Genomic DNA, 21,686 nt, shown 5'->3' with positions numbered 1-21,686 from the left:
CCCTGTAATATAAAATTATCCTCCTCGGTATTGATTACCCTGCAGAGTTTAGTATCATCTGCAAATATTGAAATTCTACTCCGCATGCCCCCAACAAGGTCATTTCTAAATATGTTGAAAAGAAGCGGGCCCAATACTGACCCCTGTGGTACCCCACTATGAACTGAGAACCAGTCCGAGTACGTACCATTAATAACCACCCTTTGTTTCCTATCACTGAGCCAGTTTTTAACCCAGTTACACATATATTCCCCTATCCCCATTATTCTCATTTTATGTACCAACCTTTTTGTGTGGCACCGTATCAAAAGTTTTTGAAAAGTCCATATACACAACATCCACTGCATTTCCCTGGTCCAGACTTGAACTTACCTCTTCATAGAAGCTGATCAAATTAGTTTGACAGGATCGATCCCTCATAAACCCATGTTGATACTCTGTCATAAGGTTATTTTTCTTGAGATACTCCAGTATAGCATCTCTCAAGAAACCCTCAAGGATTTTACCAACCGTAGAGGTTAAACTTACCGGCCTATAATTTCCCGGCTCAGTTTTTGTCCCCTTTTTGAATATTGGCACCACATTTGCTATGCGCCAGTCCTGCGGTACCGACCCTGTTATTAAGGAATCTGAGAAGATTAAAAATAATGGTCTATCTATCACAGAACTCAATTCCTGTAGTACTCTGGGGTGTGTGCCATCCGGGCCCGGAGATTTGTCAACCTTAGTGATTTCGAGGCGGTGGCGTACTTCCTGCTGGGTTAAGCAGGTAATATTCAAGGGTGAATTTATGGTATCACTGGTCATGTCATCTGCCATGGCATTTTCTTGTATAAAAACCGTAGAAAAAAAGTCATTCAGCAGGTTGGCTTTACCCTCATCCCCTTCCACCATTTCACCAAGACTATTTTTAAGGGGGCCAACACTATCGCTTTTCAGTTTTTTACTGTTTATGTAGTTAAAGAATATTTTAGGATTATTTTTACTTTCTCTCGCAATGAGTCTCTCTGTCTCAAACTTAGCTAACTTAATTTGCTTTTTACATATTTTATTTAATTTTCTATAATTATATAATGCCTCATCACTACCTACCCTCTTTAATTCTTTTAAGGCTTTCTGTTTTTCTTTTATTGCTTCCCTTACAGCTCTATTTAGCCATAGGGGTTTCCTCCTATTTCTAGCATGTTTGTTCCCATAGGGTATATTTTCTGCACAAGCCCTATTCAGGATGCTCATAAAAGTCTCCCATTTGCTTTGTGTACTTTTATTACTTAGTACATCATCCCAGTTTATTGCACTAAGATCATCTCTCAACCGTTTAAAATTTGCTTTCCTGAAGTTTAGTGTCCTTGTAGCCCCTCTACTAGACATCTTACTAAAGAATACATGAAAACTTATTATTTTGTGATCACTATTCCCCAAGTAACCCCCAACTTGTATATTTGATATGCGGTCTGGCCTATTGGTTAGTACAAGGTCTAGTAGTGCTCCCCCTCTTGTGGGGTCCTGTACCATTTGTGAAAGGTAATTATCTTTCATTGTTATCAGAAATCTATTTCCTTTGCTGGAACTGCAAGTTTCTGTTCCCCAATTTATATCAGGATAGTTAAAGTCCCCCATAATATATATATTATGAATTAGCATAAATAACCGGAGGACGGACAGACAGGCAGGGGGGCAGGAATCGCTATGAATATCTACCCCAGCTATCAGCTGATCGGCAGCTGCCGCCATTCAAAAATCTACTCCTTTTACAAACTTGCTTGTGTTTTCTAAACCTATAGATCCTGGCTGACAACTAAAGGTATGTATCGAATTACCATGATGGTGACAGTATAGCACTGGCTTTAGGTTATATAGGAAAATGGTGGTGATTTGGTGCGCTTTAAAGCATTGCCCACTGCAAGGACAACCGCTTTGAATTCCACGTGTTCCCCAGGTAAAATAATAAAAAATGTATACTCTCCTCCGTAGCAGCGCCCTTTCAGCGTTATCTGGGATTGCGGTGCTGGAGTTTGTGGGGTTGTGACGACATTCGAGGCCCACGTCCATCAGCGCAAGCTTCCTTCTCCCCGCCTTCGGACCAAACAAGTTAAAGTACAGGAAATGAGCACAGCGGTTACAGCCAACGTCCTGTTGATTGCTCGTTTGGTCCGAAGGCGGGTAGAAAAGTCTGTGGATTGGATACGGAGCTCGCATAGTGTCACAACCCCACATAAGCACCTGGAGCGCTGGTATGGGAGGGGAGTATAGTCAATTATTTTACCCTGGGGGAAACATGGAATCAGAAGGGGTTGTCCTACTAGTGGACAATCCTTTTAACACTTCACTACTTTTACATCCTTGTTGGTGCTAAGTGTCACTTTTGCAGCGAGCGGCTGGCAGACACCTCTGGCGTCAGCTTCCATCTGAGGAAAGGGTCATGCATTGTAATTGCACATGCTGTGCAGATATAAGAAGCCACCTTACACATGAGGTCCACTTCACATTTATCCCATGAGCTACGCTGAGCACTTTTCTCATGGTTTCTGTCCTAAATCACTGAACACTGGGGTTCACATGAAGCCGGAGTCCCTTTAGGTGTGTGTGTGTGTGTGTGTGTGTGTGTGTGTGTGTGTGTGTGTGTGTGTGTTTGTTTATTTTTATATGTAAACTACAGGAAAGGCCTGAAAATCTCTTTAAAGCGCTCATATATTTATTTTTGTTGTAAATCTGGACCGTCACAACCAAGGACGTTCCATACCTGGGGCAATCACCATGAAGCAATTCTCAGATACTACTATACATTTAGTTATTGTGCTTAGACATCAGTACTCTGTTCCCTTTTGTCTTGATGTTCCTTTACTCTTTCTCTATAGGGGTCTAGATGATAGGGTTTCGTGCGCTGCCATACATGCTGAGCACAGCAAAGGATTAAGCAAAGAACTCCATGATTATAGGTATGTTCTCTGTATGATTGTAACCTTGCGAGCAGGGCCCTCATACCTACTGTACCTGTTGAACTACGTGCTATTTTGTTTTGTTTTTGTCTGCATAAGCCCCACTTGAGTATAAAGTGCTGAAGAATATGTTGGTGCTATAAAAATAAGCTTAAGAATTATTATTATTATGTAATGTATTTTGTGCTGTCTAAATGAATAATTCTGTGTAGTCCCTGCTGGCTTGGCTGTCGGCCATTCAGTATATGTCATGTCCTGACTTTCCGTTATACATAGTAGCATTTTTACGACGAATGGTACTGTGTAGAAGAAATGTAAAATGTTTTCTGCCGATACTTGGTGTTTTGCAATGCTTCATGGGTAGTTGCGCTAACATTAAAGGGCTTTTTTAGAATCAGAATAATGATGGTCCACCTTAATGACGGGCTATCAATTTTAATAGAGGGTGTCTGAGTCTTCCCTCCCACTCATCAGCTGCTGATGAGGTCTCCTGAGATCTGCATTCGCTTCGTGGTCACACGAGTCCTCTATCATCATGAAGTCTTAGTAGTAAAGATGGTGGTATTGCAACATTGTCCCATTCACTTCAGATAATCTGCAATCACATCTGCACCATTTCCCCTTACACCACTGAGCAGCATGGTTGAAAATTAATCGGACCCCAATAGTCTGATGCTGATGGATTTTCGTGCCAGTAGGACATCAGTATTCCAAACCTGGAAAAACAGAAATAGTTTTTTTTCTAATGACAAAGTGAAAAGGAAAAATGTGATCAGACAGTCCGAAGTTATAAAAGTTTTCTTATTTTATTATGAATAGAAAGTGTATGATAATAGGGATACAATAAAACTAGTGGTGAAAAAAGGCTGCAAGCCCAGCAATCCAAAATATCAACATATGCTGTGTTACTACCCCAAGTTTGTAACCATTATAAATATGCAGTGGAACCTTGGTTTACGATTAACTTGGTGTGCGAGTATTTCACTATACAAGCAAAGCTTGCTGTAAATTTGTAACTCAGTTTACGAGCAAGCTTTGCTGTACGAGCAAATACCGCACACACTTCCGGTTCCGTACTTTAACCACGCTCTGACCCGCTCTTGCAGTCCGCAAAAACACACACACGCGCACACACATGCTCACCTTACCTTCCATTCCATCGCCGGCCTCATGGTTCTTGTAATTCGCCGGTACAGGATGTATATCGGGTAACCATCCTGACGATGGAGGAGCTTCCGCTGTCAGCCGCTACTCAAAGGCAGAGCGCTGACCAATCAGAGGCAAGCGGCTCCTGCCTTTGACATCAGCGCTCTAGCAGCGGAGGCGCCGGCATCAGTCTCGATGGATACACATCCTGTACCGGCAAACTACAGGAGCCAGGAGTCCGGCGATGGAACGGAAGGTATGGTGAGCATAATGTGTGCATGAGTGCGTGTGTGGAATGGCATAATAGGGGACCAGGATGGGATATTGCTGCAAGTTGTGGAACGAATTGTCTGAGCTTGTATTATTTCCTAGGGGAAATTTTGCTTTGCTAGACGGGTAACTTGGTTTACAAGCACACTCCCAGAACGGATTGTTCTCGTAAACCAAGGTTCCTCTGTAAATATAATAACAGTTGCTGACCAACTCATTAATAAATATAACACTCAAGGGGGGAAGCAATTAATACCAGTGAATTTCATTGTCACCTCTAACATAACTGGTATTCAAGCTGACCAAGGACATCCATTCAGGTCACTAACTATTCCCATTGGTATTCATGATTTTTGTTTCATGCGCTAGCAATTAGCACTAACCTTGTTAACAGCTAATTCTTACTTTGTGCTGCACAGTGTTTCTAACACCTTGCAGTTTGCTATGCTAGACACACTATATAATCCTTGGTCATCTGGAATACCAGTTATGTTAGGGTCCCGTTACACATAGCGACGAACGCTGGGAATCGCTGGAATGTCGCTACATGGTCGCTGGTGAGCTGTCAATCAGGCAGATCTCCACAGCGATCAGAGATCAGCCACCAGCAACCCGTGTAACGACTGCTCCCTGCTGGCTACCGGAGGAATCTCTTGTAATTCCAGGCCTGGATTCAGTTACCTGCTTTGCACTCCGGAGCTCTCAGCTGCAGCCTGGTCTGATCTCAGAGTTTGCAGGACTGCACCGCGAGCGCCGAGTGATTGATTCCCCGGCGATTGCAATTCAGTTCATGACAGCTGCGGACAGGCCTGGGTGCAATCCGGAGTTCAGGTGAGAGCACCGGAGATCAGCCCGGTATGTCTTCAGCGGTCATGAACTGAACCGCAATCTCCAGGGAATCAATCACTCGGCGCTCGCGGTTCAGTCTAGGCTGCACTCCGGAGCTCAGGTGAGAGCTCCGGAGTGCAAAGCAGGTAACTGAATCCACACCTGGCATTACTGGAGATTCCTCCGGTAGTCAGTCCGACGCTGGGCGCTCGTTGGTCTCCCGCCATCAAACACGCCGATGCGTGCTGCACAGCGGGAGACCAGCAAGCAAAAATGGTCCTGATCGTTTTGTCACGATCAGTGACATCGCAGCAGGGGCCCGCTCGCTGCTGTTTTTCACACACCGCGAGATCGCCTGTGACGTTTCTGCGATCTCGCTGTGTGTGACGGGGGCTTTAGAGGTGATGACGTCATACACTGGTAGTAATTGCTGCCCCCCTTGAGTGTTCTATTTATTAATGAGTTGGTCAGCAACTGTTCTCTTTATATTTATAATGGTTACAAACTTGGGGTAGCAACAGCATATGTTGATATTTTGGATTGCTGGGCTTGCAGCCTTTTTTCACCACTATTTTTTTTATTGTATCTCTATTATCATCCACTTTTTCTATTCATAATTAAATAAAAAAGCTTTTATAACTTAGGACTGTCTGATCGCATTTTTCCTTTTTGCTTTGTCTTCTACTTATGGGGGATTGTCTAATTATGTCCAGAGATTTATGCATACTATTGTAATATGATGTATTTATACTAATTATGCATTTTTCACTATATTTAAGTTTGTTTTTTCTAATGACGTCTAGAAAATAAAAGAAAGCAAATTGTCAAAATACATATATACTGTCAAATACCTCATTTATCAGCAGACTACTGCTCAAACTACAAGGTCGGGTTCCTTTCTCGTGCACTTGATATCTTTCTGAGATATCTCCTGTTTCTTCTATATACACATACTTGCGTACATAAGCGCATGCATACATACATACTCTTGCGCAATTATTTTTTTGTTACACATAATTTAAACATCCTGATATAGAGGAAATTAGAACCTTGCAGATTAAGTTCATAAACCATGAGCACATTGTAAAGACTTTGGTGCCACTACAAGAAAAAAAGACAAAGTATTTAAGATAAAAAAAACCCCACAAATGATGAATTGAAAAGTTTGTTTATTGTGACGGCTCAGAGTGGACGGCATGGTGAGTGCTGGTCTGCGGAGCAGTTGTCCTTTCCTCCCTTAGAAACATACGCGCTTCTTTCCTCACTTTTAGGCCTCATTCACACTTTGGTATTTGTTACATATTCTCCATTTATTTTTTTAAGCCAAAACCAGGAGTGGAAAAAGAACACAATGTAATGGAGCCATATTAGTACTTGTCTTTATTGGCGGCTACTGATGAAATACCTGTGAATAGGGTTTTATTTCCTCCATAAACATTAGATCTCTGGTTGCAGCTAGTTTACCTAATGGCCATATGACTTATGTAATACTGGAAAATGAATCCTAGTTCACACTGACTTGTGCTGTTACATTGCCCTGTACGCAGTAGATACAGAGTTACATTGATAACAACATGGTTACCCAACAGGAGTAATCTGTGTGATGTCACTGATGGCCTCTATATTGTCAGCTCTGGTGACATACACAAGTATTTATGGTATTTGCCTTTCTGCAGGTCAGGACATGAATACCTCATTTTCTATATATTAATTTTTATCAGTGCTGTATGTATTGATAACTGTGAAATATATGATATGGAAAAACAAACGGAAAATATGCCGTGTACTTGTTATGCACCATGGACATTCATCTATCTTATGGCTTAAGCCCCGCATGACTACTAGTTGTTGTTTTAAGTTGTTTTTTATGCACGAATATTGTCATTATTTATCATATTGCTTGATATTCTTTATGGTAACCTTTCATTTTATTATATTCTCTTTCAGAAAGTTATTTTATGGAATTAATGAAATTACTGTTAAAGTGCCTTCTGTTTTTAAGCTTCTAATAAAGGAGGTGAGTGGTGTCTTTGGTTAGTTGGGAATGTTTAATGTTTTTTTGGGTTTTTTTTTTTTAAGCTTTTACCATGCAACTCCAGATGTGCTTTCTTGCTAAAAACCTTAATTAAAAGAAACCTGTCGGGTGCAATATGCACCCAGAACCACGAGCAGTTCTGGGTGCATGTTACTAATCCCTGCCTAACTGTCCCTGTATACACTAGCATAGATAAAGGGATCTTTAGGGAAGTATTTCTAAAGATCTTGTATCGTATGCTAATGAGCGCGGGGACTAGTCCCAAGGGCGTTGCTTCCCTTGCTAGTCAGCCCCATTAGCATGTTGGCACACCCACAGGGGTGTATTACATATGATATGATGATACCATTTTTGTATTCTGTAAATGGCTTATTTAGCCAGGAATCCCCAGTGAATTGCATTTGATACCTGGTCCGGGTACTTTTTAAGTGCTTTTATGGATGATCACCTCATGTCTTAATAAATATTTTGTTCGATTTTGCACTACAAAAACTCTATTCTCATTCTTTGGATTACTATGGTTCTGAGTTTGTGCCTTAGGTGGGGATTCGGTAGAATCTACATCCACAATTATTACTGTATGGTGTTACGGAGCATTTTGTTTACATAAGTTTACCCCTAAGATTATGCCTGAAGTGGTACATGCATAGATCATTTCATCTCGACTCATGGCCGCACCTGAACATACAGTCCTGGCCGAAAGTGTTGGCACCTTTTGAAATTTCCAGTAAAGGAAGTAGTTTGCTTACAAATGTTTTGTCCTACACATTTATTTCCTTTTGTGTGTATTGAATCACCGCACGAAAACAGACAAAAGCAAACTGGATATAATTTCACATAAAACTCCAAGAAGGGCCAGACAAAATTGTTAGGACCTTTCCAAAATTTTGGGATGCTCATTCAAACTCACATATGGCAAGTAACAAGTGTGGGCAATAAGAAAAACACCTGAAACCACAAAAAGGGAGAGGTGGTCAATCTTTTCAATGTATGTCTGTGTGCGCCACCCTAAGCATCGAAAATACCCTTAGCATTTATTTGGTTTCACACCCTTTGGAATAAATAATTGCTTCATAAAAGCATCATCAAGCTTCTTATACATCTCAACTGGAATTTTGGACCACTCTTTTGTAAACTCCTCCAGGTCTCATATTTAAAGGGCGCCGTCTCCCAACAGCAATTTTAACATCTCTCCACATGGGATTTAGATCCAGACCCATTGCTGCCACTTCAGAACTCTCCAGCGCTTTGTTTCCATCCATTTCTGGGTGCTTCTTGAAGTATGTTTGGGGTCCTTGTTCTGCTGGAAGACCCATGACCTAGGATGCAAAACCATCTATCTGACTCTGGGGACTCTACATTGTGACCTAAAATTCTTTGGTAATCTTCAGATTTCATGATGCCTTGCACATAGTCAAGGCTTCCAGTGCCAGATGCAACAAAACAGCCCCAAAATGTCTTTGAAACTCCACCATATTTAAAGAGAACCAACCACCTGGATTTTACTATATAAAGTAAAGTCAGTGCCTGACTGGCACTAGGACGCTGAATCCGGGCATTCATTTTGTTGAAAGATCAGATACTTGATTGCTGAAATATCTGTAATCAAAGTTTCAAAAATGCACTGCACCCTTGATTGGCGTGTGCATCGGGGGCGGGCCATTGTGGGTTGGGCCCTCACTGTAAATTCCTCCTCCTGCATCCTCTATGGCATGCCCCTTTTTCTTTAACTTTTTTTGAGTTGCTGCTGCTGTTGGCGGCACGTGTGCATTACTACAAAATGGCGCCAGTCTGCGCATGTGCGTTTTGAGATCTCCGGCACTATTTTATTGAACACACTGGATGAGACTGGCGCGTGCACAGATTTATTTTTTTTTATATCTGCACATGCGCTCCTGCTGCTCGGTCTTCATCACAGTGTCTTCAATAAAATGTGTGCCGGTGATCGTGGTACGCTCATGCGTGGAATCCAGTGCCATTTTAATGAAAAAATAATTACTGTGGCAATGCGCACTCACCAACAACGGTAGCAATGGCGCCGCAATATTTAAATAAAGCATAAGGGGCACACCATTGAGGACGCAGGAGATGTAATTTACAGTGAGGACCCGACCCACAAAGACCAGCCCGATGCACACGTCAATCAAAGTGCGGTGTATTTCCTGGAACTTTGATTCGTTTTTTCAGCAACCAAGCATCTGATCTTTCAACAAAAGGTATGCCTGGATTTAGCATACTGGAGGTTGGTCCACTTTAAGTGAAGGTACTTTGTTTTCTTTGTAGGCCTCATTCCATATAAGTAAACAGTAGAATGATGTGCCTTATCAAAAAGCTCTATCTTGGTCTCACCTGTCCACAAGACACTTTTTTTCCCCAGAAGGATTTTGTATTACTCACGTATATTTTGGCAAACTGCAGTCTAGCTTCTTTCTGTCTCAGCAGTGGGGCCTTCATAGGTCTCCTCTCACAGCGTTTCATTTGAAATGTTGACAGTTTGCGCTAACATTGATGTATCCTGAGCCTGCAGCACAGCTTGAATTTTTTTTTTTTTTTGGAACTTGATTGAGGCCACTAATCAACCATCAGGAATATCCTGCATTGCAACCTTTCATCGATTTTTCTCTGCCGTCCATGTCCAGAGAGATTAGCCAACTTGTTGATTGTTGCTCACTATGGACAAATTAACATCAAGATCTTTGGGGATTGTTTATATTTTTCAACAATTTTGGTTCTCAAGTCTTCAGCCAGTTTTCTTCTCCATGCTTAGTGTGGCACACACAGATACACAATGAATAGATTGAGTCAACTTCTCCCCTTTTTATCTGGTTTCAGGAACAATTTTCATATTGCCTACACCTGTTACTTGCCACTGGTGAGTTTGAACAAGCGTCACATGCTTGAAACCATGTTTACCCACAATTTTGCAAAGGTGCCAACAATGTTGTTCTGTCCATATATTGGGTTTTGTGTGAAGTTGTTTTATTGGTCTTTTCTTTGTTGCTCCATTGGGAGACCCAGACAATTGGGTGTATAGCTTCTGCCTCCGGAGGCCACACAAAGTATTACACTTAAAAGTGTAAACCCCTCCCCTCTGCCTATACACCCCCCCGTGCATCACGGGCTCCTCAGTTTTTATGCTTTGTGTGAAGGAGGCACACATGCACGCAAGCTCCACAATTTAGTCAGCAGCAGCTGCTGACTATATCGGATGGAAGAAAAGAGGGCCCATAACAGGGCCCCCGGCATGCTCCCTTCTCACCCCACTCTGGTCGGCGGTGCTGTTAAGGTTGAGGTACCCATTGCGGGTACAAAGGCTGGAGCCACATGCTGTTTTCCTTCCCCATCCCTTAAGGGCTCTGGGTGAAGTGGGATCCTAACCGGTCACCAGGCACTGGGACCGTGCTCCCTCCGCAGCCCCTGGGGGAATCTGCTGGACAAGAGACCGGGTATCGTCAGGGACAGGCCCTGCTCCTCTGAGGTACTCTGTGTCCCCTTGGGGACGGCGCATAGAGCGCCTGTGTAATGGACGCTGCAGCAGCTGCTGGGTGTGTTTGTGCGCCGGGACTACCGCGCTGACCGCGCTTGTTTGCCGGCCGCGCTTATAACTTTAGTCCCCGGCTTTTGCGGCCTAGTACCGCATACTCCCGCCCCCGGGCCTGTCAGTCAGGGGTAAGGGCGGGACTCTGCACTGGACGTCAGCGCTGAGGGCTGGAGCATACTTAGTATCCTCCTCCCCCCTCACTGAGCACCGTGGGGCACCAGATTCCCGCACTTTCTGAGGCACGCCCACGGCTCCCTCCTCCTCTCAGAACGCTGGCAGCCATTCCTATCAGCACTTCTGACGCTGGAGAACTTCAGAGGGGAGACATCACCGAGCTCCACAGCTCTGGGAGGCCCAGGCAGGGAATCTGGTGGTCACACAACCGCTGAGGGCGGTCGGTAAGCCGCACCAGTTACTAGGTGCTGGCCCCCCTGGGTGCCGAAGTGTATATTTATATGCTTATATTGTATACATTTACTCTGTACGGCCGCACTATTTGCTTTTGGCTATATACCCTCTCTGATTGCTCTAAGAGGAGACAACAGCATGTCGTCCGCAAAAAGCAAGGGTGCCAAGGCACAGGCTTACTTTGCAACCTGTACCTCATGTGCGGCTATGCTACCTGCAGGTTCCACCTACCCTCATTGTGTGCAATGCTCGGCCCCTGTGACACTCACTCAGCCGGAGCCTCTGCCACTGGTGGGACCCTCGGCCCAGGTGGAACCACCTGCTGCCACTGTCCAGGTGACAGGGACAGAGTTTGCAGTATTCGCTGACAAACTTTCTGAGTCTATGGATAAATGGTCTGCTAAGATACTAGAAGCTTTGCAGTCCAGACCGGTAACACAGGCCCCGGGCATTGTTGAATCATTGCCCCCAGGCCCCCCTCGGTTGGAGCAGCAAAGTGCTCCTGAGGCGACTCATAGGTCCCACGGTGAGGACTCCGACACGGACCGCAGTCCCAGACCGGCTAAGCGGGCTCGCTGGGAGCTTCCCTCGACTTCATCACACTGTTCAGGGTCTCAGCATGAGGACTCTCTGGAGGATGAAGCGGAGGTGGCAGATCAGGGCTCTGATCCTGACGCCGCTCTCAACCTTGATACACCTGAAGGGGACGCCATAGTAAACGACCTTATAGCGTCCATCAATCAGGTGTTGGATCTTTCTCCTCCAGCTCCTCCGATTGAGGAGTCAGCTTCTCAGCAGGAGAAATTCCATTTTAGGTTTCCCAAACGTACACGGAGTGCGTTTCTTGATCACTCCGACTTCAGAGATACAGTCCAGAAACACCGAGCTTTTCCAGATAAGCGCTTTACTAAGCGCCTTAATGACACACGTTATCCCTTCCCCCCTGACGTAGTCAAGGGTTGGGCTCAGTGTCCCAAGGTGGATCCTCCAGTCTCTAGACTGGCGGCTAGATCCATAGTTGCAGTGGCAGATGGTGCATCACTCAAGGATGCCACTGACAGGCAGATAGAGCTCCTGATGAAATCCATCTATGAAGCTATCGGCGCGTCCTTTGCTCCGGCATTCGCAGCCGTATGGGCACTCCAAGCTATCTCAGCTTGTCAGTTTGAGATTAATGCAGTCACACGTGCCTCTACTCCGCAGGTTGTGTCCTTAACCTCTCAGGCGTCGGCGTTTGCGTCCTACGCCATGAATGCTGTCCTGGACTCTGCGAGCCGTACGGCGGTAGCATCCGCCAATTCGGTGGCAGTCCGCAGGGCCATGTGGCTACGTGAATGGAATGCAGACTCTGCTTCCAAAAAGTTCTTAACCGGTTTGCCATTTTCTGGCGACCGCCTGTTTGGCGAGCAATTGGATGAAATCATTAAACAATCCAAGGGAAAGGACTCGTCCTTACCCCAGTCCAAACCAAACAGACCGCAACAACGGAAGGTACAATCGAGGTTTCGGTCCTTTCGGCCCTCAGCCAGGTCTCAATTCTCCTCGTCCAACAGGCCACAGAAGGGTCAGAGGAACTCTGATTCATGGCGGTCTAAGTCACGTCCTAAAAAGACCGCCGGAGGAACCGCTCCCAAAGCGGCCTCCTCATGACTTTCGGCCTCCCCAAACCGCATCCTCGGTCGGTGGCAGGCTCTCCCGCTTTTGCGACGCCTGGTTGCCACATGTCCAAGACCGATGGGTGAGAGACATTCTGTCTCACGGTTACAGGATAGAGTTCAGCTCTCGTCCCCCGACTCGTTTCTTCAGAACATCTCCGCCCCCCGAGCGAGCCGATGCACTTCTTCAGGCGGTGAGCACTCTGAAGGCAGAAGGAGTGGTGATCCCTGTTCCCCTTCAGCAATGGGATCACGGTTTTTACTCCAACTTGTTTGTGGTGCCAAAAAAGGATGGATCTTTCCATCCCGTTCTGGACCTCAAACTGCTCAACAGACACGTGAAAACCAGGCGGTTCCGGATGGAATCTCTCCGCTCCGTCATCGCCTCGATGTCCCAAGGAGACTTCTTAGCATCAATCGACATCAGGGATGCTTATCTCCACGTGCCGATTGCACCAGAGCATCAGCGCTTCCTGCGTTTCGCCATCGGGGAGGAACACCTTCAGTTCGTGGCACTGCCTTTCGGCCTGGCGACAGCCCCACGGGTCTTCACCAAGGTCATGGCAACAGTGGTAGCAGTCCTACACTCTCAGGGACACTCGGTGATCCCTTACTTAGACGATCTCCTTGTCAAGGCCCCCTCTCGGGTGGCATGCCAACACAGCCTGAACATTGCTCTGGAGACTCTCCAGAGATTCGGGTGGATCATCAATTTCCCAAAGTCAAAATTGACACCGACCCAATCGCTGACATATCTCGGGATGGAGTTTAATACTCTCTCAGCGATAGTGAAACTTCCGCTGGACAAACAGCGTTCACTACGGACAGGGGTGCAATATCTCCTTCGAGCCCAGTCGCACCCCTTGAGGCGCCTCATGCACTTCCTAGGGAAGATGGTGGCAGCAATGGAGGCAGTTCCATTTGCGCAGTTTCATCTGCGTCCACTTCAATGGGACATTCTCCGCAAATGGGACAGGAAGTCGACGTCCCTCGACAGGAACGTCTCCCTTTCTCGGGCAGCCAAGGCCTCCCTTCAGTGGTGGCTTCTTCCCACTTCTTTATCGAAGGGGAAATCATTCCTGCCCCCATCCTGGGCTGTGGTCACGACGGACGCGAGTCTGTCAGGGTGGGGAGCGATCTTCCTCCACCACAGGGCTCAGGGTACCTGGGTACGTCGGACAACGCCACGGCGGTGGCATACATCAACCACCAAGGCGGCACACGCAGTCGGCAAGCCTTCCAGGAAGTTCGGCGGATTCTGCTGTGGGTGGAAGCCACAGCCTCCACCATCTCCGCAGTTCACATCCCGGGCGTAGAAAACTGGGAAGCAGACTTTCTCAGTCGCCAGGGCATGGACGCAGGGGAATGGTCTCTTCACCCGGACGTGTTTCAAGAGATCTGTTGCCGCTGGGGGAAGCCGGACGTCGACCTAATGGCGTCCCGGCACAACAACAAGGTCCCGGCATTCATGGCACGGTCTCAAGATCACACAGCTCTGGCGGCAGACGCATTAGTTCAGGATTGGTCGCAGTTTCGACTGCCTTATATATTTCCTCCTCTGGCACTGCTGCCCAGAGTGTTACGCAAGATCAGGTCCGACTGCCACCGCGCCATCCTCATCGCCCCAGACTGGCCGAGGAGGTCGTGGTACCCGGATCTGTGGCATCTCACGGTGGGTCAACCATGGGCACTACCAGACCGACCAGACTTACTGTCTCAAGGGCCATTTTTCCATCTGAATTCTGCGGCCCTCAACCTGACTGTGTGGCCATTGAGTCCTGGATCCTAGCGTCTTCAGGGTTATCTCAAGAGGTCATTGCCACTATGAGACAGGCCAGGAAACCAACGTCCGCCAAGATCTACCACAGGACGTGGAGGATCTTCTTATCCTGGTGCTCTGATCAGGGTTTTACTCCCTGGCCATTTGCCTTGCCCACTTTTCTGTCCTTCCTTCAATCCGGAATGGAAAAGGGTTTGTCTCTCGGCTCTCTTAAGGGACAAGTCTCGGCGCTCTCTGTGTTTTTTCAGAAGCGTCTAGCCAGGCTTCCGCAGGTAGGCACGTTCCTGCAGGGGGTTTGCCACATAGTCCCCCCTTACAAGCGTCCGCTAGAACCCTGGGATCTGAACAGGGTGCTAACGGCTCTTCAGAAACCACCTTTCGAGCCAATAAGAGATATTTCTCTTTCACGCCTTTCGCAGAAGGTGGTCTTCCTAGTGGCAGTAACATCACTTCGGAGAGTGTCTGAGCTAGCTGCTCTGTCATGCAAAGCCCCCTTCCTGGTGTTTCACCAGGATAAGGTGGTTCTGCGTCCGGTTCCGGAATTTCTCCCTAAGGTGGTATCCCCTTTTCATCTCAATCAGGATATCTCCTTACCTTCTTTTTGCCCTCATCCAGTTCACCAATGTGAAAAGGATTTGCACTTGTTAGATCTTGTGAGAGCACTCAGGCTCTACATTTCTCGTACGGCGCCCCTGCGCCGCTCGGATGCGCTCTTTGTCCTTGTCGCTGGCCAGCGTAAAGGGTCGCAGGCTTCCAAGTCAACCTTGGCTCGGTGGATCAAGGAACCAATTCTTGAAGCCTACCGTTCTTCTGGGCTTCCGGTTCCTTCAGGGCTGAAAGCCCATTCTACCAGAGCCGTGGGTGCGTCCTGGGCATTGCGGCACCAGGCTACGGCTCAGCAGGTGTGTCAGGCAGCTACCTGGTCGAGTCTGCACACTTTCACGAAACACTATCAGGTGCATACCTACGCTAGGCGAGGTAGGCGAGTCCTTCAGGCGGCGGTTGCCCACCTGTAGGAAGGGGCCGTTTTACGGCTCTATTACCGAGGTATTCTTTATCCACCCAGGGACTGCTTTTGGACGTCCCAATTGTCTGGGTCTCCCAATGGAGCGACAAAGAAGGGAATTTTGTTTACTTACCGTAAATTCCTTTTCTTCTAGCTCCTATTGGGAGACCCAGCACCCGCCCCTGTTCCCTTCGGGCTGTTGTTCTTTTGTGTACACATGTTGTTCATGTTGAATTGTTCTGGGTTCATGGTTTTCAGTTCTCCGAACATCCTTCGGATTGAATTTACCTTAGACCAATTTATAAGTTTCCTCCTTCCTGCTTTTGCACCAAAACTGAGGAGCCCGTGATGCACGGGGGGTGTATAGGCAGAGGGGGAGGGGTTTACACTTTTAAGTGTAATACTTTGTGTGGCCTCCGGAGGCAGAAGCTATACACCCAATTGTCTGGGTCTCCCAGTAGGAGCTAGAAGAAAAGGAATTTACGGTAAGTAAACAAAATTCCCTTCTTTCAGTTTTTTGTTTTGTTTTTTTTTGCGTTGTTCCAGTACACACACAGAAAATAAATGTTTGACAAAACGTTTGATTGCAATGATTTTCTGGGAGAAATATATTTTTGAGAACAATTTCAAGGATGCCAACACTTTCGGCCATGATTGTATAGCAGTATGAGGAGATTCCAGCTTGCCATCTGGCTAGTCCAAGGACTCATGCACCTGAACGTATACATATGGCTTCTGAATACAACCACTCCCTGTTGCACACCACATCACAGCAGCTTAGTTCTAACTGAGATTACATTTGACCATGTTGATTTTTAGTAGCATTCACTGCTTCTATTGCTGAGCTCAGTCTAATGTACTTCATGGGAACAGATATCAATGTAATAAAGATCTCTCACACGGTCACTCATTGACCCTTGGGCTGTGGTCACTTGTCACTTGTCCTGGTCCTATTGTCTTGCTTAGAATATCCAGTAATGTATAACATGTATAGTGCATTGCTTTGACCCTTCCATATTTGTATTTTTCTTCCAGGTTCTCAATCCTTTTTACATTTTTCAACTATTCAGTGTTATTCTGTGGAGCACAGATGAATATTACTACTATGCATCTGCCATTGTGTTAATGTCTGTCATATCCATCATCAGTTCTCTGTACACCATTAAAAAGGTGAGCGACTTCTTTTCCAATATGGACTTCCATTAGAAAACACTTTCTAATTGGTGTTGCTTGTTTGTACAGCAATTTTAGCCCATTTAATTAAGATAATGGCCATATTTAATCAGGATAATGGCCATGTTTAACCTCTTCACGACACGACGTACTGGGTACGTCATTGATCGTGCTAGATTAATCATCCCTGTACATGTCGGCTGATTTGATCAGGCACAAGTGGATCCGCTCTCCACTCGTGCCTGTTAACCCCTTGCATCTCGCTGTCGAAATGTGACAGTGAGCTGAAACAGTGCGCCGAGGTAAGCATTCACTTACCCAGTGCCATCAAAAGTCACATGACGGGATCACGTGGATCCAATGGCTGCCATAGTAGCACAAGGTCATGTGATGACTCCTGTACCTATCATGTCACTTCCTCTTACACTCGGTAAAGCGCCATGTGTGAGAGTAAAACAGCTTTTCTTCAAATCTCAGCTGTGCAGCTGTGATCTACAGAAAGGAACAAGCGCTCACTGCTGATCCTTATAGTCCCCTTGGGGGACTAGTAAAAGTGAAAAAAAAAAAAAGTTTTAAAAAATAAAAAAAGCTAATAAAAACTTAAAGTTGAACTCATCCCCATTTGCCCATTGAAAATTAAAGGGTTAAAAAAAACTAAAAAATATACACACATTTGGTATCACCGTGATCAGAAATGCCCGATCTATCAAAATATAAAATCAAATAATCTGATTGGAATTTTTTTACTGCTACGCTGTTTACCAAGCGCCAAGATGTGATGACAGACGATCAAAACTTAGTATCTGCGCTAAAATGGTACTGTTAAAAACATCAGCTCGAGGCGCAAAAAATAAGCCATCACTGAGCCATAGATCCAGAAAAATAAGAACGCTACAGATTGCGTAGAATAGCGCAAAAAGTGCTCCTTTTTTTGGACAAACTTATGAATTATTTTTTAACACCTTAGGTAAACCTATATATGTTTGGTGTCGACGAAGTCATACTGACCTGAGGCATCACACCCACACATAAGCTTTTCCATATAGTGAAAATATCCCAAAAACAATCTGGCAATTTTTTCGCACTTGTTTTTTTTTTTTTTGCCATTTTCCAGTACACTATATGGTAAAACTAATGGTTTCAGTCAAAAGTACCACTCGTCCCGCAAAAAATAAGCTTTTATATGGCAAGATTGACGGAAAAATAAACTACAGCCCTCTGAAGCAGGGGAGAAAAAAAACAAACGGAAAATTGCCCGGGGGTGAAGGGGTTAAGGAAACTTGTGAGGATGACTGACCCCTTAAATGTACAGTATGTGTACGGTTCTTTACAATAAAGGATCCCTTAGTACGGGTAAGCCATTCAGGCAGGGAGCCACACATCATTTACTAAGTAGTCCCTATGTAAAATCTTCCTTTTTCCTAGCCTCCATAGGTTCAGCCCTGTATCTTTGACACTGCTTCGGTGATTGTGACCAGCCTTGGCGGTCACATGTACATCTCTCCAGCTAATCACTGGCGGAGCGACTGAACCAAGTGATTGGCTGCAGCGCTGTCAATAAAGTATGATGCAGATCATGAAAGACGACTTTGAGTCCCATATTATGCCAGAATTCTGTCTCCTTTATCTTGTGCACCCTTGTGGATTTTATCAATCAGCAATATACCCGAATACAATCATCTAGAAAAGTAATAATGCTCGGATCCCCTGTAACAGTATAACGAGTTTTCTCTTATAACTGGAGGAGCGGTTTTATTCTCCTCGTACATACACCATTCTCAGCACCAGTTCACACTTCTCAATGTGGGAGATTTTTTTTGGCGCCAAATTGAAGGTTACAAAAACACTTTTCAAAGTTTTTGATTCTAAGAGCAGAGAAATATAATGCAAAGTGTGGACTGACCTTTATGTAAAAACTGCTTATCTGCTAATGCCAACACAAACTGTCTTTTCTTTTCTAGCAATATATAATGTTACATGACATGGTTGCAGCGCACAGTATAGTCAGAGTGACGGTGTGCCGTGTAGACAAAGGTACGTCCTTTACCAAGATTTCTGTTCATTGCATTATGCCGGATCTGAATGTGATGACATTATTGACTTTCCAACGTCTGGTGTCGTATACACTTTTTACACACTTTCCTGTACTGCAGAGTGACAATAATGTGTGACTACAGAACGTTACTGAATGCGATTGAGCCACTCTTATAGGGGCCAGCATCAGATTATGTATATGTGCTTTAATGTCCCCCAGCCTTGTACACCTTCAAAGAAAATTTCAGCCCATTTACAATATTGGACACTCAGCTCAGCTGCTCTGTAACAGTCCTGTGCTGATACCTTTGCCTTAATACTTTTAATTCTTATTTAATAGTAATGGATAAATAAGATATACAGATGCAAGTAATCATCTTGAGTTGAAAAAAAAATAAAAAAAATTGTTGCTCTACGTTCAGGCTTTCTCTCTTAATTTTACATTAATTTCCGGGCCCATGATATGTTGTTCCCACCCTGCTCCTACCTTCACAAGGATACAGGCAGAGCTCTTTGTGCCGAGGATGCTGCTGCCTTCGCTGCTGATGCGCTGATGTTGCTTGTCTATTCTCTCCCCCATTTTTTCTAAATATTTTATGGGTATTCCTCTTTTCTTTGTCGCTCCATTGGGAGACCCAGACAATTGGGGTGTATAGCTTCTGCCTCTGGAGGCTACACAAAGTATTACACTTTTAAAAAAGTGTAACCCCTCCCCTCTGCCTATACACCCTCCCGTGGACCACGGGCTCCTCAGTTTTATGCTTTGTGTGGAAGGAGGCACGCATCCACTCATGCATTCTCATACATAGTTATGTCGGATGGAAGAAAAGAGGACCCCGATGGGGTCCCCGGCATGTTCCCTTCTCACCCCACTATGTCGGCGGTGTTGTTAAGGTTGAGGTACCCATTGCGGGTACGGAGGCTGGAGCCACATGCCGTCTCCTTCACCATCCCTTATGCGGCTCTGGGAGAAGTGGGATCCTAAGCGGTCATCCATGAGCTGGGACCGTGCTCCATCCGCAGCCCCTTGTGGAACCTGCCGGTCCGGAGCTTCTTCACCCACAGGGACCGGGCCCTGCAACTGGAAGGTACTCTGTGTCCCCATGTGGGGACTTTACAGAGAGGGTCGCACCTTATCCCCGGAAGCCGCGGTAGTTCCGTCCGTTGTCTTTTCGGCGGACTTCCGCGCCGACCGTGCCTGCTTGTCGGGCACGGCCTTAAATTTAGTCCCCGGCTTCGGCGTGGCCTAGTCGCGAAAAATCCCGCCCCCGAGCCTGCCTGTCAGGGGTTAGGGCGGGATTGCCGACATGACGTCGGCTTTGAGGGCTGGAGCATCTTGCATGTCTCCCTCCCCCCTCATTGACCACTTTGGGGACTCCAGATTCCCGCTCTTTGCTAGCGCAGCCCCCCCCCTCCCTGAGAGCTCTGGCGGCCATTTTTTAGCATTCTGCCGGTGGATGCTACTCAGCGGCAAAGCTCTGCAGCTCCGGGGGATCCACGACAGGGAATCTGGAGGACACACTCCGCTCGTTAGCGGTTGGTAAGCCACACCGGTCACCCGGTGCTGGTCCCCCTAGGGTGCCGGGATATATATATATATAATAGATATATATATCTGTTCGGAAAGGCTGTATACCCTTTTCCTATATACCCTCAGTGGTCACTCTCCTAAGAGACAACAGCATGTCGTCCACAAGGAGCAAAGCTACTAAGGCACAGATTTTTTTCGCGGCCTGTACCTCTTGTGGGGCTATGTTGCCTGTGGGATCCACCTACCCTCACTGTGATCAATGCTCGACTCCTGCCACGCTTGCTCAGCCGGAGCCTAGGGCACTTGTGGGCCCCTCGGCTCATGTAGATCCCCCTGCTCCCCCTGAACAGGCTGCAGGGACAGAGTCACCGTCGTTGGCCTCTTTCGCTGAGAAACTCTGTCACTTTCTCAATCCATTGCACAGTCTATGGACAAATGGTCATCTAAGCTCCTTGAGGCATTGCAGTCCAGACCGGGCCCTTCACAGGCCCCGGCCCCTGTTAGTTTGTCTCCTCCAGGCCCTTCTTGGTCCGCGCCGCAGCGCGCTCCCAGGATAGCCCCTAGGCCCCAGGCGGCGGACTCCTGCCCGGACCGCAGCCCCAGACCGGCTAAGCGGCCTTGCTGGGACTCTTCCCCGGCCTCCTCACGCTGCTCTGGATCGCAGCTTGAGGACTCTCAGGACGACGAGGCGGACGTGGGAGCTCAGGGCTCTGACCCTGATTTCGCCCTTAACCTTGATACCCCTGAGGGGGACGCCTTGGTAAATGATCTTATCTCGTCCATCAACCAGGTGTTGGATCTCTCACCCCCGCCTCCTCCTGCAGAGGAGTCGGCTTCTCAGCAGGAGAAACACCAATTTCGATTCCCCAAACGTACGCGCAATACGTTTTTTGATCACTCTAACTTCAGGGACGCTGTCCAGAAGCCCAGAGCGGTCCCGGACAAGCGCTTTGCTAAACGGCTCACTGACACGCGTTATCCCTTTCCACCTGAAGTCGTTAAGGGCTGGGCACACTCTCCCAAGGTGGATCCTCCAGTCTCTAGATTAGCTGCTAGGTCCGTTGTGTCTGTTGCCGATGGCTCATCCCTGAAGGATGCCACTGACAGACAGACAGAGCTCTTGGTGAAGTCTATTTATGAGGCCACGGGCGCGTCTTTCGCCCCGGCCTTTGCGGCCGTGTGGGCTCTCCAAGCAATCTCGGCATGTCTGACTGAGATTAATGCTGTCACGCGGAATTCTGCTCCACATGTTTCTTCCTTGACCTCTCAGGCATCAGCATTTTCGTCCTACGCCATGAACGCCGTCCTGGACTCCGCTAGCCGTACGGCTGTAGCATCTG

At 46.6% G+C, this 21,686-nt stretch overlaps 1 protein-coding gene across 2 annotated transcripts in view; it reads left to right on the top strand.

Annotated features, from left to right (window-relative positions):
- ATP13A3 (ATPase 13A3) overlaps positions 1 to 21,686 on the top strand; it is a 268,385-nt gene that overhangs the window by 98,277 nt on the left and 148,422 nt on the right. For both annotated transcript variants that reach the window (XM_075340514.1, XM_075340513.1), the window contains exons 6-9: positions 2,859 to 2,939; positions 7,131 to 7,200; positions 16,644 to 16,778; positions 18,743 to 18,815. In XM_075340514.1, coding sequence (XP_075196629.1) covers positions 2,859 to 2,939; positions 7,131 to 7,200; positions 16,644 to 16,778; positions 18,743 to 18,815 — 359 coding nt within the window. The remainder of the gene's footprint in view (positions 1 to 2,858; positions 2,940 to 7,130; positions 7,201 to 16,643; positions 16,779 to 18,742; positions 18,816 to 21,686) is intronic.

The sequence above is a fragment of the Anomaloglossus baeobatrachus genome, chromosome 3, assembly GCF_048569485.1.
Source record: "Anomaloglossus baeobatrachus isolate aAnoBae1 chromosome 3, aAnoBae1.hap1, whole genome shotgun sequence".
Lineage (NCBI taxonomy): Eukaryota > Metazoa > Chordata > Amphibia > Anura > Aromobatidae > Anomaloglossus > Anomaloglossus baeobatrachus.
Note: the sequence above shows the minus strand (reverse complement) of the source record. Positions and strands in the feature narration are given on the sequence as shown.